This window comes from Haemaphysalis longicornis, unplaced genomic scaffold (assembly GCF_048455015.1).
Source record: "Haemaphysalis longicornis isolate Haplotype H1 unplaced genomic scaffold, Haemaphysalis longicornis Haplotype H1 scaffold_8, whole genome shotgun sequence".
Lineage (NCBI taxonomy): Eukaryota > Metazoa > Arthropoda > Arachnida > Ixodida > Ixodidae > Haemaphysalis > Haemaphysalis longicornis.
In genome coordinates this window covers 120913800-120935065 of record NW_027526445.1, presented here as the reverse complement: position 1 = coordinate 120935065, position 21266 = coordinate 120913800, and the positions used below count along the sequence as shown (strand labels likewise).

The window sequence follows — 21266 nt, the reverse complement described above, 5'->3', positions numbered from 1 at the left end:
TTCGAAGATATTTCTTACGAGAACTTTGTACACATAATTTTCCAATATAAGTTCGGGATCTCGATTTGATATATAGAAATTGCGACGAATTTGTACGATCAAGAAACTGCTTTTGGCTTAGACAATGCGGGCCAATTGCACCCGCACGGCTCAGCACAATGAACCACGGTTACAAACCAGGACACTCGTGGATACAACAAGCACACTGAACAAGAACTATAGCAGTAACTAATCCACCCAGTGAGGCGTCTGCATGAAGTTCTACCTGTGCATCATGCCAGAGACGCGAAAGGCAAGTTTTGTGTGACTAGCATTGGCAGCACTACAAAGTAGGTTTGGAAAGGAATGCCATTTCGCTTTATTTACTAAGGAAGTAACATTTTCAAATGTGCACACCAAAAACAGGCTGTTTCATTGGTGTGAAGGTGCCCCAACGTTATTATCGAGGCATGTGTCAAGCAGAATCTATACGGTCATTTAACAGTCATTTGGTGGTCTTTACCGCCATCCTTGTTGGATGAGTGTGCCGACAAGAACACGAGTTCAGCGTTTAAACGTGTCCCATACCTCCTTTGCCAGTTTAATCCCCGCCGAGAAGCCCTGTTGCATGGCTCTGGCTGTAAAGCAAAAGTGGCGAAAAAATAAATCAAATGCAACACTTGACATTCACCATGTTATTTCATGCCCAACGTACAACACTCACCATTTACCAACTGCAGAATGGTACCAATACACCTGGCCCCAAAAGCAATAAGGTCCGATAACGATAACCAATGATAAATTAGTCACCCTCATCCAGAAATATGCTCACATAAATTGAAGCACCGCGACCACTGCGTAGTCCACACGCACGTTACGTGAAAATGCCGGAATAAACTACCGAACAAGACCCCTCTACCTCCATAAAAACGAAGTAGAGAGCATTGGGAGACCCTGCTGCGCACCTGCGATCACCTAATCAAGCTACACCTTATCCAGATGGCCGGAGGATCCTCCATGAAACAAAATCTCCTCGCTAACGCAGCAGAGGAAGCCCAAACCTCCCTACTTCTAAGCGTAAGTTGTTCTCTCTCTCTTTATATATATATATATATATATATATATATGTGCGTGCGTGCGTGCGTGCGTGCGTGCGTGCGTGCGTGCGTGCGTGCGTGTGTGTGTGTGTGTGTGTGTGTGTGTGTGTGTGTGTGTGTGTGTGTGTGTGTGTGTGTGTTGTGTGTGTGTGTGTGTGTGTGTGTGTGTGTGTGTGTGTGTGTGTGTGTGTGTGTGTGTGTGTGTGTGTGTGTGTGTGTGTGTGTGTGTGTGTGTGTGTGTGTGTGTGTGTGTGTGTGTGTGTGTGTGTGTGTGTGTGTGTGTGTGTGTGTGTGTGTGTGTGTGTGTGTGTGTGTGTGTGTGTGTGTGTGTGTCCTCTCTCTCTCTCTCTCTCTCTCCGCATAAACAGAACATCACCGGCAGAAACCCATCGCTGCCACATCATGACGGCAGGGAAACATCGGCTATCAAGGTCCTACCCGGTCCGAGTAAGGGGCTCCGCCACAGGCCGCTAGCCATGTAATCCTAATCGGGACGCAAACACCAAGGTAAACAAGAAAGCAACACCTCAAACAACAAAGCGAGTTCGGAAAGTATACAGTCTCGCAGATTAAAACCATTAAGACAGACAACCGTACCCCCGTCATCTCATCATAGCGAGCCTCCTAAAATCAACAAAACGCGTAAAACACTACTAGCAAGAAATACGGCCCTCTAGGCAGAGATAGTTCAACTCCCGGTAAGCCTGCCGAGAGCAGCTGCACCACCAGAAAGAGGTCACATTTGCTTACAGCGCCAAACAACACAACAAAGTGCAGGAATGACAAATACGAGCACTTCTTAGCAACTACATGTTTCATTCACAAAAACAAATATATGGTATGCGTGAAAATTGCATGTCGCTCTTGTTGTTGTTGTTGGTAAACTTTATTGACATACAAAAAACAAAGAAAAAGACCCCCAAAGTCCGGGGTTCAGAAAGGAACAAAATTATCTATACAGACGGGAGAACCTGACGAACGTGAGCCACCAAAGCTCGCCACCAGGCCACTCGGTCTGTTCCCTCCGGTGGCGCGAGCCAGTCTTGGAGAGAAGAGGGAGGAGGTGTAAGGGATTTAAGATGAATTGCGAGTGATGGTTGCGAACCAGAACAGTCCCAAAGAACATGCGGCGTATTGGGAAAGCCAGAGCACTTGGAGCACCGCGCAGGGCTGCGATGGCCTTGTAGTCGATGCAGTATGTGCGGAGTTGGAAGGCTGTCCGTTTGCGCTTGCCGGATAAGACAAGCATCTGCCCGGGGTAACAGGTGAGAGGGGGACGGAAGAGTCTGCCTATCCCCGATTAACTGTTGCACAGTCTGGCGTCGATGGAGACGGGCTTGTCGCGCTTGCGTGGGTGGGTGGAAAGGATTTGGCCAGGGCGCAGAACAGCCAAACAAACAAAAAAGAAAAGTACTGGGTCACTACACCCCAAAACGAACAATAAATGTTATTAGAGCGACGTCAAGCTTACCAGAATTATTAGCAACTTGAAAATTGTCATGCGCTCAACTCGCAAAGCCCCCAACCCCAAATACCACCTAGCATGGGCATGACCATAGGCTGCAGCCAAAATTTTTTTCCGGAGCGGGTTCTGGGTTTTGGGAAGGGGGTAGTTTTGCCGAAAGCATCAGTAAGTATTGCTTATCCGCTGCCTGGAAACGATTTCGGGAGGGGTTCGAACCCCCAACCCCGCTCTGGATACGGGACTGGGCATGCCCCTACCACCCAAACCCCATCCCTTCGCCTTCCTCAGAGCAGTGGGAGTGCGCTAGATGACCAGCTGCCTGCCTGAGATGGCTAACCTTGTGTCTCAAGCAAGAGTGGCTGCCACAGCTAGCGGTTTTGCGGGCTAGGAAGGCTACCCACAGCACCGTTTTACGCTCCAATGAACATTTTAACAGCAACACCTTTCCTGCCCGTCCTTTCTAAGTACATTGTTTGTCACTTAAATCCACAGTTGTGCGACTAATGAACACGCCCTCTTTTCTCCCAAATCCAAAGTTCGCGGTTCCGCCATTCGTGCATAAGCTGTCTCAAGGTTTCAAACGCGTGGCCAAGCGATATTGAATTAATGCTGTTTTACCTGAGCCACGCACGCTAACATTTCTCAGATCATTCAAAAAATACTGAAACGCATGTGCTCACTTTGTTGCACCATTAACTATGTCTTGCAATTTGTCTCTTGTGCAGTTCTTGTTGTTTACGAGTTGCCAGTTGCTTGAGGAAATGCATATACCAAGCTAACTAGGCGTCGCATTAACACCCGCCTCCAAGACCACTTCGTCGGCCTTTGCTAACCATCAAGCACAATTGCCAGCTTATTGTCGCAAGTGGCACAGCTTTTTAGGGCGACAGTATTTTACAGCGGCTTAGGGGCCAGCTAAATAGGTAGATATTAGTGACATTCCACGTTCCAAGAAAAGGAGACGCATATTTTAGCCATACAGCTGTGGCTTTAATTGAAAAAAATATGGCGTACTCGGAAAGCATGTGTAGGAACAGTGTGTAGAAATTTTGAAGTTGCGAATACCGCCGCACATCCCAACATTTGATGTTGCTCGTGTAATTTTTGTTCTTTCCAGTCGCAGCAACCCTGTGGTTTTGTTTTTCTGTGCTGCACAGGGCCCGCATACAATATCCACGCCTATATTATATTTGTTTTTCGCAAATAAAACATGCAGTTGCGAGAAAGCGCTCGCCTTTCCCGTCCTCTTTTTTTGTAGTGTTCATTCATGCTGTAATCAAATATGAACTGCGACCAGTTTGCCCAACTGTATACCCTACTGCAGCAGAAACACAAACTACCCGAATAGGGCAAATGCCCCTTCAGCAGTTGCCAACCTATCACACAAAACATACACAAGAAACGCAGAGCGGCCGAAACTTCCACTGTTTTGCAAAGACCTTACTTCATGCTGGAACTTCGGAGACATCAGAAAAGACGCGATTACGTATGAAATCACCATAGATACCGACCACTAATTCCAAGTGATGCAGTAAGCCTCCCACACCACGACCACAAAGTTGGCTGAAAATTATAATGCCAGAATCAAAGCTTTCAAAATTCCCCAACACAGGCCTCTATTAGATTCAAGTAAAAGAATTAACCCTAACAACCGCCACACCAATGATGGCCCAGAACAGCGATTAAGCACTGCGTATGCCATAAGGCAGCAAAAATAACAGCGATTGCACTGCAAAAGAGAAAATCTTCAGCAGTTTCTACAAACTAAGGATTCAAGAGCACAAGACAATTTCCCTCCAGAAGGTGGGGGTACGCCAAATTATCAGGGTACGCAGTTTTCTGTGCCGATGTACCAGGCACAGACAAAAATCAATCACTGTGGTAATAAAATGAAGCATACCGGCACTACATGTACTGCGCAACAATGGCATCGCATTAATTAAACACGTCCTAGTGAAAATTATTCCTACGGCCAAACGAGGAATCAGGAGTCTATTTGTGCTCAACACATGTAAAAATTCCTTAACAGCAACACCTATTCGTTAATCTTTCGTTAAACAAATTCATTACGCAAATAAACAACCACTACTCATATTCGGCAACTTCAATGGACGCTTTCTGTGCAGAGGGTAATGTACCAGTCATCAAAAAGCTGTCGACTGTGGCTATACACACAGTAGGGGTAACAATTAATCCACCTCCATGGGAAAACAGCGTCTGAGTAGGCGCTACGCCAGGAAGAACTTTCACAAAAATATCACACTCAACATAACTCAAAACAAAATGAAACTTGCAAAGCCACCACATCATTGTGGTCCCGCCAATATACCAACGGGACCCCAAGCCTATAGACAAACGAATCCACATCACGTACTTGGACGCTTTAAGGCAATTCCAACACACGAGAACGAACATGATTTTCATGCCTTCTGTGCATTAACGTATGGGTCGACAGTGTACAACACTATGTTAGGTAAGCGATCCAACACTGCACCAGGAGGAATTGTCGGCAAGACGAAAGATGTCGCGGCGTTTTTTTTTTTTCGCGAGCTTGAGCCGCTTAGTTCTATAATTTTCTTGAGGTAATACCATTTCCAATCCTGGTAATACACGTTCCATATAACTACCTGTTGAACGGCACACTCCTATCACTCACTTGAGCGGGCATCAAAGAAACAACGAAACAATTTCATTACGCCACCGCTGTCACATGGTGAAACACCGGTGCGCGTAAACGGTGCTTAAACACTCACCACAGAATGCTCGACATTCATCTCCGCAGATATATGTACAACACACACAAAAAAAATTGGTGAAGCTTGCACTAAGTCACGCAAGGCTTGAAACATAGCGATGCTGGATGATTTCTTTCTATGTCAGCACGGAAGGGCACACCACCACACTTCGCATTAGGTTTGAAATTGTTTCTTTACATGTTCCGTCACGCTTTTCACTATAGTAGTAGTCATCATCATATTTATCTATACCGTCTATAGATGGATATGATGACATGTTCCGTCGCGCTTTTCACTATAGTAGTAGTCATCCTCATATCCATCTATACCGTCTACCATATCCATCATATCCATCTATCCTCATGCATGACTGGCGGACCCGGATAGCTTTGTCCGCACGCTTTCACATTTCTCCCAAAGTGGAATGCGTCAGCGCGCGCTAGAACTGGCGGCAACCGGCTCCCCGAACTGGGCGCCTGTAGCGCGAGCTGTCTTGAGCTTCCCCCTTGAAGTTGGGACGCACGTGAACTGTTTTTTTGTATATTTTTTTGCGAGCGCCACGCGCAAGCCTGGACGACGCCGGGCGCTCTTCGTGAGGCGCGTGCTCACGTATGCAGGAAATGGTGGAAGTAACTATGACCCAATTTTTTTGTGACGTTGCACACAGCACACATTACGACCCGCAACAACAGCTTCACTGACAAAAAAACAGCTTTTTCAAGCGAAAACAAACTATTCGGAAGTAATGTTAAATAAATCTTGTATGGTTATTGGTTAATTGTAGCGACCAGCTGCAATGTAACATGACCTAGACGTGTTGCTTTAGAAGCATATTTTTTGCAACTGCACACATCGCCGATATAATTTGTGCTGCTGCAAGGCCTTTGACTATTGCAGGGCCGCATTTGTATGTAGGGGGTTGTATGATAATCTGTGGCTGGAGCTGCGGGATGTACTGCCGCCACTGAACGGAGCTGACCGTGTGAAAGTGGCACATAGGGTAACAAAGCAATGTTTTGCAATTACAGTACACTCCGATTAAGACGAACTCTATGTTTAAGGCAAACAACACTTTTGGTCTCTTGTAAAAAATGCAATGCAAAATACCTCCGTTTAATACAAATTTCTGATAATGCGAACAAATTTTAGAGGTCCGTTCGAGTTCGTCTCAATGGGAATCTGCCCCACCCTTAGGTTTGCGATGTGCTACGCTTAGCCTGAAATATTCTCAAGGTGGTATCCTCTGCGCCAAAAAAGGTCTTCTATGTATGAACTGCATCACTAAAGAATGCGCTTAGCAGTATTCGCCACGGTTGTGACATGCATTACGTTTAAACATTCCTTTTAAAATGTGACATCATTGGATTTCTGCAACCATAAAGCCCTTATATCTAGGTCGTATTCACTGGTGTGGCACGCATGCCGGCAACCATGTGTGTGCACCGCCATGTATGTGCCTGCGTGTCCCCGCTGCTAAGCCAACGTCGTATGCACCAGTTGTTTGCGGCGCAGGCAGCCGCGACTCCTGGGTGTGTCACGTTAACGTTGGTTGCACGAAGAGTGTGATTGTTCCGTTCATTGGTGAAACAACCTTGTGTTGCAATTCACCCCAAACTTCCATACGAGCGAGCAGAAGTTGGTCGTGGCTCAAAGGCTGCAAAGTCAGCCCCGTAGTAGCGAAGTCAAGTACTGCTCAGCGCAGCGTCCTACAGCCTACACATGTGGCAGGACACCATTGAAGTTGTCAGCACGAATCACCTGATTACCACCTCCGTGTTTTGGTATCGGCCACAGATATCTCAGCTCTCGGTGAGCGCCTTCTTTTTCGGTCAGTTACCGATAGATATCGCTAGTCTCCCAGCTAATAATGCTCTCCTTGCTAAACTACCGTTTTATCTAAATCAGCGTGTGCGTCAAGGGTCAAATTTTTTTCGGAAGCATTATTTGGAATTTGTACTGAATGATTCTGAACGATGGGCAACGTTCGGGCGCACCAATGTCTATATCCGTGTTTGCAGGCAACTGCACTGCGGCGTAGGCATTCCGTGTGTCTTGCGAGCTTTATTTCGTGATTGCGGCTTCATTCTCCCGTTGTGATGCGGAGTTCTCAAGGGAGAGTACAGCATCACCACGCTATGTCACGGCGAGTATTCATATCTGCGGGCGCCACAGCGGAGAGTTGGGTGGTAACGGCGCAGACGATGAACGCCGGGGTGTTTCTGCAGTATGCGGACGCATGCGTAGACACGCCGAGCACTGTATGGCGGTTTTCAGTTTTGCCAAAAAAAAAAATCGCCCGCTAAACTTTTATGTGAATACCATATATTATATTCCAAAGACCTGCCACCCTTCCGGGTTTCGTATAGATACAAGTACGAAAGCGTTCAAAATTTTCAATCTCCCTGCCCATGCACTGCAAGGGCTTGCAGTAAAAAATAATTTTAGTTCGGGATGGGGACAGTAGCATATCATCGGGACCTTCACTAGTGTACGCTAAAAGTAAAATGGGGAAGCATATCATGATCTCTTAATGAGGGACGGGGTACGCTATTTCGCCCTTCTTTGACTCCTGGAGAAGAATGAAACCCAGTGACTTGATGTATATGCAAGAGCAAACATCACACTATTTAGCAAGTACTGTAGTAATTCTCACAGCAATGAATTGTTATTTTACCGAAATATAAGGCCTCTGAAAGCCCCAAACGTCTAATGAAAAGTTATGCAAAAGGTGTATAATTTCTAATTACTTAATGCATTCCTTTTACGTACTTCTAACCCACACTCTCCGTATGTTATGCTGAGCAAAATACACGAAATGCTCCAATGACGAACGATGAAGGTCCTTGCCTGGATTTCGACGTTCTGCTTCCAGCCGCCGAATTTCTTCCTCAGTTTCGCGCTGCCTTTGGGCGCGCCGCTCAGCACGAAGCCTATCTTCCTCTTGCATCCTTTGGAGCATTTCAGCATGTACCCGTGACGCTTGCGTCTCCGTTTTTTGAATATCCATTAACCTTGCATCATGGATTTCGCTTATTTGGAGTACGTTCTGGTCGACATCACGAAGCGTCTCTTCGTGTATTTGTTGCCTTCTAGCGCGCTGTTCATCCAACTTGGTATTCCTGAGGTGAGAAAAGTGAATTCGGTGAAACAAATGCACATGCATAACACAGGAAATTAGGGATCATTGCAGGGCTGGGATAAGATTATTTAGCGTTGACTTGTCTTGTTATGTTTGCCTTCTCCAGCATAAATTCTCATTACAATAATCGTAAATTACCGTTAAAATACCCGCCAATTATTTCTACGATTATCCACTGACTCTGTAATGGCTTTCCTTGCAGGCAGCTGTTTTGGTACGGGTACGTCTCCGAAGTCAAAATGCTTTCCTTTGCAACTGTTTGTTCCCATCCAAAACTTCGGCCATTCTTGAAGCCCTATGCTATGCTTTTTGAAACAACACTCTAAGGCACTATTGTAATTGAGGCTCACCACAATGCCCTGGGTTAACCAATAAAGGCAGCCAGCAATGAAATTTCCGTGAACGACCATGTCGAGCACGCAATTTAACTCACAAGCTTGCTCTGCGCTGTAGCATCACGCATTTCAAGCATGACATTCTGCACTGCTTATTGCCACAGTATGTCATTCCCAATGCCTGCATGCTCCAGCACTGAAAACAAAAAAATCCCGGGCCATCTCCACTAACATGAATCTCGTGAGGGGTGAAGCATGCAGTGTATAAGTGTATTCTTGGCGCCTTGGCGTTTTTACCAACAGAGATGAAACCGTTGGGGGGTAGAGGTAAACCTTTGCTATAAAAGTCTCTTGCCTTTGAAACACGAAGCTCTCTTGCGCGAGGCATTAACGAGTGTCCCGGCGTTTTTTTTTTTTTATTTTTTAGTACGTGTTACAAAGCGCTCCAACGTGAGGCGTAAATGAGTGTTTTGGTGTTTTTTTTAGTATGGGTTACGTTCTAGCGCGAGGGGTAAACGGGTTTCTTGGTATTTTAGTGATGTGACTACATGAGATGGCGATTATGACGATGATTATGATGACGACGACAGCAGACGCCCACAGCCCCAGCTCCTAAGGGGCTTCGCCCCTAAAAATAATGTCTAACCTTTTCAAACGGTTTTACATAGCCTATTTTTGCCAGTTCTACCTGCCCAATTTTATGCGTAACAGTTGCAAATATGGAAAGGGCTATGATTTTTAGTCAAGATACCGCAGCCTAGAATGCCACATGCCTGATGTACTACCGGCGTCAAATAAAACGCGAACATGGATATATGAACCTGAACACACAAATAGCGCGATTTCTTTCCATGCAAGCCAAAATGACGCGTGGCTCAGTTACAAAAACAAAGTTTGGAGAAGTAGATTTGCAAACATACCAATAGCAAGGCATTATATGAACTCTACGAACAGTATTTTTCAATTTTGCACGTTCTGATCATTTTTTCGTGTTCATGTTTCATTTGACGCCAATAGTACATGCCCCAATAAGGCTTTTAATTACAGCTGCAGCATACGTGACAAAATTTCGACAAACATTTTGCAATCCACCTCGCACCGAGATGGAACGGCATCCTTCTAGTTTTCAAATGGGTTTTGTGAGGGCTTTGACAGGAATCATTACAGTCTGAACGACGTAGAAAGCAGTATGGAGGGCACCCACTTTTTATGCTTGCACAAAGACTGTCAGTAGAACAAGTGCACGATGTTTGATAACAATTAAAACTAAGACCATCCGGGTCTGTGAAATAACTGTTTTTAACATCGTCATAGCGTCCTCTACATCACTCAGCGTGACTGCCTATTCCTCCTGTTCCTAAGCGTGATTGCCTGTTCTCACTGAGCTGGGGTAAGGCATCAAAAAAGACAAACTTTCTGCAAGCTGGAGCGCCGCAGTCGAATAGTCGTGAATAATCATACATACCTGGAAGAATTTTAGATGTAGCATTATAGCTGCTTACATCATATTCAATTGGCGGAATGTCTTTCACGAGCGCAGATTTCTTTCACGAGCGCAGATTCCCCCTCAACGCTTAAGAAACTTTTTGTGGCTGTACCTTAAAGGAGAATCGCTGTGGGTGCAACCACATAAACCCTCCGTATTTCCCTGTGATCTCTGCTCCATCAGGGTTTCACATTACTGAGCTCCTCAACATACACCCCTCGCTCAACTTTTTAGAATTTTGACCTTGTAAAATGCCGCACATTTCATTGGGATGAGGACGTTTTACGCCAGAAGAGCCCAAGCATCTACGGCTAAATTTTTACTCTGCTTGTTGAAAAGACCCTCTTTTCAAAATAATCGGCAAATCAGACAAATCAGTCTAAGTCTACAGGGTACGGTAAAAATATTCGTTTTAAAGAAGACTAGAATTATGTTGGCATAACTCCATTTGAAACTTAAGATCCCAATTTTTTTCACATGCCTACGGACACAGAAACGAGGCAATGGGATTATGAATTACGAAATTCACGCTAACTAGACATACATTGAAAGGAAGACTTGTCTTCCTTTCTGTGTATGTTCTGTTGGCGCCAATTTCGTAATTCATAATGCACCAACTAGCCCAACAACACATTTTACGTAACGGGCACTGAAAAAAATACGCTTAACAGTGCAGTTGCAAAGTTCAGGAAATCGATTAGCAGTAACATAGGTCCTGTCCAGGTGAGCTTCACAGGTAGGCTGAAAATTCGGGAACTGAACGCTGTGCCTTTCGGCCCAATACCTACACAGCAGCCCAAGTGTTTCTGCACTAGCACCATACCGTGCACTAAAGCCGGGTGTGCACTAAACACCGAGAAAAGAATGGACGCAGTTAAAATCTCCCACAAGTGGTGTGTCGCGCTCCGTTTTCGAAGATTGCCGGTCAAAGAAAGAGAAGTCCCCAATCATGCGCTTTATTCGGTGCGTACACACTCAACCCCGCCACTTCTTGGCCCGCCACTTAACTCCAGAGACAGCAAAGTCACAGCATCCAAATTTGATGATGATGATGATGATGATGATAGTAGTAGTGATAGTAGCCAGCTTAATGGCACTGGGCCAACAAAGGTCGAAGAGAACCAAAACAGATAACACAAGCATGGTGTCAAATATAACAGTATAACTACTAAAATCAGGGAGCTAAATCTTAAAAGGCTCTTAATAGAAAGCACAGACTCGTCGGCCAAAAAGTTTGCATGATGCAGTGGCATACGTCGTCGGTACGGTTCGGGGAAGTGTGTGTCGTGTTGTGTCGAGTATTACACATTTCATTAGGATTTATATTACTAATAGGCTTTCTCCCCACCTGCTACACAGTGGCCTTGAAGATAAAGAAAGCAGATGGAGTGTGTTGCATGTGAGTGGCCTATCCATAACCTACTTAGGCAACTTCCGTGTGTCTGTTGTAAGTGAGGTTCGCGCCACCCGAAGTGTGGTTTTACAGCATATAAACCTCATTACCCACTATAGACTGCTATTCCAGACATTCGCTGAGCAAAAAAGGCCGCGCATTTGCACGTGTCGCTGTAAGTGCCATCGAAAGACGATAGTCTTCTGCCAACGCTGCCACGTAACTGCCTCTTCTGTCCCATTCACCCACCTCTCATGCAGTTCCCCTCCTATCTCGGTCCATCTATTGGAGGTCTGCGGAGTTCAACTTTGCCGCGCTCGCACTGCCAGCGTGAAATCTGTTTGGACTGTTGAGGCTTGCCACTCGAGCCACGAGGGTGAGGGCCGGGCGCCGGCCTTGTTTGTATTTTCTGGTTAAAACATTGGTTTCAACGTGTTTTTTAAATCGAGCTCAGATCTGCTTTATTTTAAAAGAACCCTACAAACACTAGTTATCTGTTGACGCGCTCCCTGCTATAAGCCTAATTTTATCTTTTTCTGAACAATGTTGACAATAATGGAGCATAATTTTAGGTTTATTGGATTGAAAATGTTTATGTCGACCGGGATACGTCTTTCAACTTCTCTTAGAGAATCGTATTTCATCAAATGCGTTATTCTTGCTAACTTCTTCTTTATCTCCACGATTATACTGCCTCCCAATCCTGTTGCACACAAAGCATACCACCACATTTCTTTTTTTTTTTTTTTTTTTGGGGGGGGGGGGGGGTGTGGAAGCACTCAGCGTTCAGTGAGAGATGCCGTGCGCCTCCCACGCCGCTCTGAGGGCTATGGTCTTCCTTGCACCGACTTCATCAGCCAGTTGTCAGCCCTCAGAGAGTCGCATCTTCACTTCTCAGTGGCGCAGAAGCTCCGGGCAGACCTTTGACTCTCTTCATTCTCGGTCCCTCAAGAAGGGTTCTTTGCCCCACTATGGCCAGTAACCTGCTCCCCAGTCCAGCTATCCCATCAGGACTCAATGCCGTGATTAGTTTAGTTTACAAAATTCGTGTATTATACGGTGATATTGATGTTATGAATGAACAACCTGCCAGGCTAAGTGAAAAACTAGTTACTGCGGGGCTCGCCAGGTGAGTAGATCCACCAGATTTTCCTTGGTTTTGTCTGACTCCAGGCAGGCTGCCCAAGAACGCCAAAAACATCCAGTGGCAAAAACACGGTGAATTCTTCCCACTAAAGACAGATTATTTCACTGGAGAGTAACAGAGAACTCTTTCCGTACCATTATTGGAACTGAAAGCACAAATTAGACACGGACAAAGAAAGGGGACAACAGAACGAGCGCTAACTACCAACAAAATGTATTTGAAAAAAACACAATATATACCTGCCACGCTTTCCACTTGCATACCCCCACACATGCGCAGAGACACATATAATCGCCTGAGATAACAGAGTTCTTTTTGAGAAAGGGATACAGATGGCGTGCTCACGCATTGAGACTGCAACCTATATATTTTTTCAGATTCTATAATTTCTCTTGTTAATCTATCTTTATTCTTGCCGATTATGATGCATTTGTCGAAGAGCGGTTCGCAGTGCGGTTTGTGCTGACACGTGGAACAGTGCTGCGCTAACCATCCGCAACTCCCGTTTTTGACATTGCCAGAGTGCTCGCGAAGCCGGTCATTAACACAGCGACCAGTCTGCCCAATGTAACGTTTTCCGCAAGAAAGAGGAAATTCGTATGCAGTTGAACCTAGATATAACGAACCTCGATTTAACGAAATTCGCGATATAACGAATTTTTTCAAGTTTTCTATCAAAATTTTGCTAAATCCATGTATTTTTAACTCAATTTTACGAAGTAATTTCGTGCGACGCTTTCGATTTAACGAAGTCATGGCGAGAAAGGAAGAACGAAATTCCGGTCGAGGCACGTTTTATTTTGCCTCTCAGAGCCTACATTGAAAACATTCAGTACTCACATTAACTCTTAAAAGGCTAAAATGAAATGAATGAATGAATGACATTTATTAAGATGGGGGAGGCCACATAGCCATAGTTGGGGAAGGGGAAGAAGGGAGGAGGGGGAGGTGATCACTCAATCGTTAGAGATGACTTGTTGGAGATCGATGATCAGTGATCTCTTTGGGAGGGGGATTGTAGACCCCATCTCACACAACCCTTGCCAGGCCACTCTTAATGGAAAACACACCTAGAGCATGCAGAAAATTTGGGTCTTCGTACGGGGGATCATCAGGGGACGAGTTGGGGGGCAGAGCACTGAGCAAAGAATCGCGAGAAGATGCGAAAGCTGCACAGTGCCAAGTGAGGTGCTTGAGGTCTGAAAAAACATTCCGCTGGCAATGGGGACAGTACGGAGAGGCTGAAGAGTCCAAATGCAACCATTTCCGCAGTGTGGAGGGCGTGAGGGCCGCATTAGCGATTGTCTTATTAACAAAGATTTCTGCGGAACGGGGTAGGGTGGGGACGCCATGCAGGTAGCCATGCAGGTAGCCCTGCGGAGTCTTCTCAGCGAGCCGCTTTAAGTGTTTTTTTTTCTACGCCAGGCCTCTCTAGCTTGGACGTTCCATAGTTTCCCTATAGGCGGCGTAAAAATCGACGCCCCACGTGACCAACCTACAGCGCAGTTTTCGACCATCAAGTCCACCATACGGCGCACTTTTGGTATAGAATACAAAACATTCATTCTGTGACTCAAAGAGCCAACACAGTTCGCTTACAATGTGTTGTTTACAAATATTATTAACAAGTTCCGCATCAAACATCCGTTGAGCGAAAATGTACGCAACTTTTTACGAACAACTTTTTACGAACAGCCGACTGGTGCACCACCTCGTTTCTGAATTCGCAACCACAAAGCCGCCAATTCAAATTAAAACCGCCGCAACGGCCCACCGTTTCTATGTGCGCGGAGCACTGGTTTCGAGACTGTTATTGCTGTTATGTGCTTCTGCGTCCACCAGTTGTTGAGAAGGCTGGCACAACACGGGAATTGAGTACTTGTGGAGTGACAAATGTGGGAAATTCCGCATCGGAAGACAGCTGTCGAGGCCAAAATATTTGATTCTTCCAACAGAAGGTGAGTGTTATGCACTCCGCTAGAAAGACGGTGCAAATGAAACCGTTGTCGCCGTCAATACCTCATTTGTGCCCTTCGTTCGAAATCTTAGCGCAAGTGAAAGTTGTTATGGCAAAAAAAAAATGTTGTCACGAAAGCGACGTACAATTGCAGCGATCGAAATGAAATGATGTCCTGGCCTCTGTAAACTTGCGGATGTCAATAAACGATTTGTTCTCACTTGCTGCTCACTGTGGTCTGTGCCAGTCGAGGCCATCTGGTCACCTGGCGTAACATCACTTCACTAGCGCGGCGCAAGTAAACACGCGGCCAGCGTGCCAGCCAGCAACCAGCAGGAGCAGCCACGGCCGGACTCGACGCTCCTTTCGCGCGCGGGAGGAGGAGAGTCAAGTCCGGCCGTGGAGCTACAGTGGCTAGAATAGGGAAGTGTGACGAAGGCGCCGCGGCTCGCGTGCGCTTCTTGGATGCAACCGCGCGGTGGCGCTGGCGATCGTTTTCACGTCGCCCGACGTGCCGGTCAACGCCGCGTCAGTTGCAGTCCGATAAGCTCCGTGGTTGGCGACGCATTTTTTTACCTCAGATTATTTCACAATTGCCGCAACTATATAATAATATACGCTTCCTATTACAGAACACGTTATTTGTCTCGAAATATATGCCGTCTTGAAATGCTCCCGCGGAAGCGGCCAGCCGGGAAACTTCTGAGTTTCGCTTCATTACAGTCGCTTTTCGCGCACAAATGTGAAGGCGCAGGCACAGCCCCCAAACAAAAAGCGGTCCGTGAAAGGGAAGTTGTAATTAGATTATTGAATTCTTTGGCATGGATAGTCCACCTTGGGTCACTGAATATTTACATTTCTGCACAATTTATTGGACAGTTTTCTATGCCGATTATAATTTAATGAAACCGGGTGTAGTTATCGAAATGTTACAGCAACGGCTGAATGTTTTATCAATCACTGTACTTTCCATACTGTCGGTTGTGGCTGCATTCAGCTAAGAAAACACATATTAGTTTCGTGCTCGTTTCGTTTTTTTGAGACTAGTAATTAACTAAAACACGATATATTTGACAAGCATAAAAGGTTTGATTGAATAAATTCATATTAGCAAAGCATAATCGACAAGACCAAAAGAAACCCCTTTAAATTCAATTTTTTTTTATAAATAGGTTTGCCTGAAGAATGAAGAAATTCATATTACGATACGTAATTGAAGAAATGATAAAACCAACGGGGACGCTTAATTGACACCTGCTAATTGTTATGTAAGTAATAATGAGAACAATGTTTCGTTTCGCATACTTCTCCATTTATAATTACCAGAAACAATAAGCAAAAAGGCAGTTTGACAAATCCTCACCGCTCACAGTTTTTCAGAGAAAGCATTAAGATTTTATATCCACCTAATTACTCTTCAATTCCTCATCCTAATTTAACCGAACCCTTTCATTTATGCCCTGCGGTGAAATAAATGTTCTAAAAATGTGCTTGCCTGACTTGGAACAATGACATTTCGGTAATCTAGAGAGAGTTGGCGGCAATATGCGCGGGGGCGTCGTTTAATTCGTCCAGTGACAACCCTTCCATATTCGCGGCATATTTTTGTGGAGGCGCAACTTTATTTGTTTTTCCAACCTTCCCTTTGGTTTTCTCTTCTTGAGCACTGGCTTTGAGAGGCAATGTGGCACGTTTGGGAAGATCGTTGGGCTCGCATCCGGCTGGAGAAACGGCATGCACAACATTCAAGGTGAGATGGTGCACCAGCGCAGCATTTTACCTTGGGTGTTGCGTTCAAATTGACGCGCGACGCTAACTGCGGATCGAAATGCTCGAGCGGCTTGTTGGCTCGAGGTGTGTTGCCCTGCCACTTGAGCCACGTTTACCCACCTTCCGACACCCCGAAAAGCAACTTCTGGAACCATGCATTTATTACCCGTCGTGCAACCAAGCACAAAAGAGTGACTCTAAAGGCAGCGGCTCATCCCAGACAAAATTTCAGCACCACATCTAGCATAACTCTGACGAAGCGGGATAAAAATTTAGAACGAAAAGATCGCAAAACGCGCTTGCGGCCATGTATCGCGCGCTCAGATCGACGTGTAAACGACCGCTAGCGCCATCTCGCGGATGCATGAAAGGCGGCGACGGCGGTGGCCATAGGAGCCCACCGGCGGTAATCACACTTCCCTCTTCTAGCCACTGTAGTGGAGCAGCGAGCCGGCGGCCGCCGTGCGAGGGCAGCCATAGGAGCTCAAGCGGCCTGTGCAAAAAGCGTCCGCCATGTTTAGAAAGCCATGTTTACAGCGCCATTACGCTTTTTCTGGCAGTACAGGCAAAGCTAGACCTTTGCTTCTCTAAAATCCTCCCTGTTCTGGGTCTACGCGCCCGTGCTCACGGTGCTGCTGCTCCAGGTTGTGCTTGCTAATAACCACATTAATATTTTGTTCGTCCATCGTTAGATGAGTCTTATAAGCAGCATGAGCACTCCAAGGGAAAGAAAAGTGTTCCGAACAAGAGCCTGAGGAAGTGTCGGTGAAACCGAAGGCCACCGAAGTGATGGATGTCATCGACGTTCTGCGGAGGCACGCTGGCGCATGCGAATGTTTAAGAGCAAGCCTTGTTAGCACTGTCAGCATACGAGCGTCACGTAAGGCCCACCCTGGCCAAGAAACGCCAAGCACTTCTTACGGACTTCTTCACTACGGCTCGAACATCAAGTGCTGGTGGCAATAAATTGCTCTCCGAACGTGGTCAAAACGTGTTCATTAGACAGCTGCGATGCGGAGAAATCGGTTGCTTTAGGGCTCAGCGGGCATAAAAGTAATTGCTTAATCAAATTTGGCCAGAAGACATTTAATGTAAGCTTTCCGCTTTAGCGGGAGCACGGAAGCGCTGCTCCACCGAGTGAAGCGGTCCGTGTGTACTGCGCTCAACTCTCAATCATGGGTTTATCTCGAGTGTCGTGGTTGCATCACGCGCCCATACTGCAGAGCCTTTGTGCATGAAAAAAATCTTTCGAAAGCTTTATAGCACCCGTCCGCTGTTGGCCCGCCGCACCCCTCAACACCGCGCCTAAGCCTACCACTGAACGGACGAAAAGAGGCGTAACTTCGAACCAGCACCTCGCCGGGGTGAAGTTCACGGGGCATGGACGCGGGTTCAATTGACTAACAGCGGCGTTTAGTCGTGACCGAAATGAAAAAAAGAAAAAGTGGAAACCTAGTCTGCTATCATATTTAATCGTGCGATGCGGAAAAAGCACCGGGTTTTAAGACGACACGAACTACTGTCGGGTATCCGAATTCCATTGCCTAAAAGTGTTGAAGCTCTTAATTCGCACAATTTTCGCGGCCAGTTTTAGTACAAATTTTGCTTTAAGTGGAGAGGTAACTACATACCAGTTGTTTCTGAGCGATGGCCAAGGTTTTTAAACCTCACTAACTGGTTAAATTAACTGTAAAATCGAAACCTCGATTTTACGATATTCTCGATTTAACGAAATTTTCGCCCGCAAGTACGACTTCGTTATATCGAGGTTTAACTTTACCACGTTTTCTGTGCATGTTGCGCGCTTACATTTATGTTTTATACCGTAACGGCTAGAGCGTTGACCCCAGGGACTGCTCATTATGCATAACTTGCCCAGTTGGTCTGGGGCAGAAAAAACCACTCTAATATTGGCACGTCCGGCAACAAATTTCTTCAAGTTGTGGGAAATATTGTGGAGGTAAGGTATGACCGCATACTTTGGACGGTTTTCGAGTGAAGGCGGCTGCTCTCCCTGCGTTCTGGCTCACAACTTTTTTAGCAGGGACTCAGCAACAGCGATTTGCAAAACAGCCGGATACCCCGAGTTGGACAATCTTTGCGTTTGTAGACGGAGGCTGGTAGCCATTGAATGGTCGCAAGATTTCTTGACAGCGTTCTTAAAACACATGTTTATGATTCCCCTCTTCACCAATTTTGAGTGCGCGGAATGAAAGGGGAGGAGTGGTTTGCTGCTCCTTGGTTGGTATGCCCAACGAGTGTGATTTGGGTGAAATGTCAAGTTTATGTCGAGAAACTGTATTGAGTTATTAATCGGAAGTTCAAAAGTACACTCGAGGGGCCTAAAAGTTTCTTTAACAATGGATAACACATCATGGGCGCGACATTCTAGAGCATCAGAATTACAATCTAAGAAGAATGAGATGAGAACGCGAAAGCGCCTCTTTTGGTTAGGTTCATTGACAAGTCTTCTCCCATGTCAGGGACAGCATACGACCTCCACACCTGAGTCCCTGCAGCTAATTTTCACAGAATTATGATTCGTGCTGCTCCAACATTCCTCCCACAGAAGCGGAAGTGATATGCTACAGATGCTGCATATATATAGCTGTTAGCCAACGTTTCGGAAAAAAAATTAAAAAACGGCATTTCTTCCAGGTAGCTGAACTATGAAAATCCCTGTAGTTTGCATTTACACCTCCTGGACACAAAGCACGGAGTAAGAACAAGAGAGGGTGGGAATTGGCGCATCCTAGAGTGGCCAGATAACGTTACAAGCACTTGGCCTTGGTTAGCCTAGAGGCATCTGAAGAGGGAGAACAAACTGTGCGGCTGTCGCGATCGGCCTTTCACTCGCAGCCCTGGAAGAAATTGAAGTACTATCATTTCATCAATCAGATGCCACTGCCCTCTTCCTTGCCGTCACAGCTACGAATCTTTGTAGTGTGCGCTCATTATAGGCGCAGCCCTCTTTCGTCCATCTTTGGGCTGAGCCGCGTCGCCGTCGTCGTTACCGAGTGAATGATGGCAAGACCAACGAGTGAAAGAAAACGCCAACAATGAAAGAAAGCAAAGGGAGAGATTCGCGAAATTGGGAGGGGAGGGCGGCTCGCCGTGGCGGCGTAAGCCAGTACTCTCCAAAAGTGTGCGGTGGTGGAGGGGAGGGGTAATATGCTGTGCCCGCACGAGGCGCTCGACGGCGCAATGGTCAGGGAAAACGTGAGGGCGGCAAGCGCGTGACGATGATGTGTGTTCGCTTCCTAAGATGAAGTTCTCAGTTCCTTTTTGAGATGCACTTCGCGCCGCCGGCGCAGAGGCTCATCATCACTGCCGTCGAGAGAACCCACGAGTGAGTGCTGCCTCAGCGCACTGCTGCTGCGCCTAAATATCGCATTAGGGAGTATCGTAATCGCCAGCCAATGGTTTTATCGTGAAAGTGTCAGGATTTTCGCACAAGCTCTCCCCAATGGGCAGTTTCACCCGAGCTTGCCATAACAGGCCATCTCGCTTCTTGTGTATATATTCTTTCTCCGCGTCACGAAGTGATAAGGTGAATATGGTAAATACCATAAAAAGTTCCCAACAATATTCGGAAGCTGCAATGCAGGTTTGAATTTTTGCAAAATACAAAAAGATTCCTAATACTCACAGCTCCTCATAGGCAACTTTCATCCCGTTCAATTCTGCAGTCCTGTGGTGCCCCATCATATTATGGGACAGAAAGAAAACAGGCATAACAGTGGTGTCAAAACAGCACAAGGCAAGGCAAGTTACAGACACAGCAAACGTTTTGTCTTGCTGTCTATATTTGTCCAATATGTGTACCCACGATTACACAAGAAGAAAAAACCCAAATGCCATGGCAATGCTCCTGGGCACACAGGGGCTCCTGTTACATCATTTACGCAAGTATTTGGCCATGATTGGGTCAACAAGCAGAAAAACAACACATCTCAGAATTAGAAGCACAATGCCACACGTGCATTTAAAAGACATAATATGCGGTTAGGCGCAAAGCAGCCACATTTAGTTACTCCATTTGCTTAAAAAAAATAATGTGGAAAAACGGAGTCGCTGCGCGCTGTTATATGCAAAATTTTCATCTTGCAGCTGGCGCCATTATGAGCTCCACAGCGGCGTTAAAAGGCGAAAGCAAAAGAGTAGTGTCGCTCAATCCTGAACAGGTACCGCTTTAGCGGCAGGCGATGCTCAAAAATTCCCAGGAATGACTGTGCATGCGGAAAGTTTTCGCCCCTGGCAGCCATTGTTCGTATTTCTGCTATTACCTCATGTATACACCAAGATGCATCGGCATAATATTCATCCTAACTACTCCTAACTGCAATATGGCCAAATTCTTGTAATGATGCGAGGCCGAGCGATCAGTACTGGGATCTTGATCCCCTATCTCATGAGATGCAGATGCTCGCCTTCCCTTCCCTTACATTGTTTAAAAATTCCTTGGGGCCACTTAACTCTGCTCCTGTGCTTTGACGGCGAAAGCCTGGCGGCACTCATCAAACATTTTTACTAGTAGATCCTGTTTTCGTTCAAGGCAGCCCGCTCGCCATTCGAAGCAAGCTGCGCTCATGGGTTTTGTTCACTGCTAGCCGAGGCCAACTGCACTCAAATTTCCCCTTGACCAAATTTATTTTTAATGCGTAGTAAGTACCCCCAAATCAGCTGGGACACAAGTGGTAGCCCCGTGAAACACCTCGTTAATCAGCCAGAAGCGTTTGAGAAAGCTCCGCCGCAGACCAGGC

The 21266-nt window shown here is 46.1% G+C and overlaps 1 protein-coding gene across 1 annotated transcript in view; it reads right to left on the bottom strand.

Moving 5' to 3' along the window:
• Window positions 1–334: 334 nt before the first annotated feature.
• Window positions 335–21266, bottom strand: part of LOC144150145 (uncharacterized) — a 28115-nt gene continuing 7183 nt past the window's right edge. Inside the window, exons 4-6 of the mRNA XM_077681980.1 lie at window positions 20153–20194; window positions 8124–8395; window positions 335–617 (exon numbers count right to left, since the gene is read on the bottom strand). Coding sequence (XP_077538106.1) covers window positions 544–617; window positions 8124–8395; window positions 20153–20194 — 388 coding nt within the window. The 3' untranslated portion in view covers window positions 335–543. The remainder of the gene's footprint in view (window positions 618–8123; window positions 8396–20152; window positions 20195–21266) is intronic.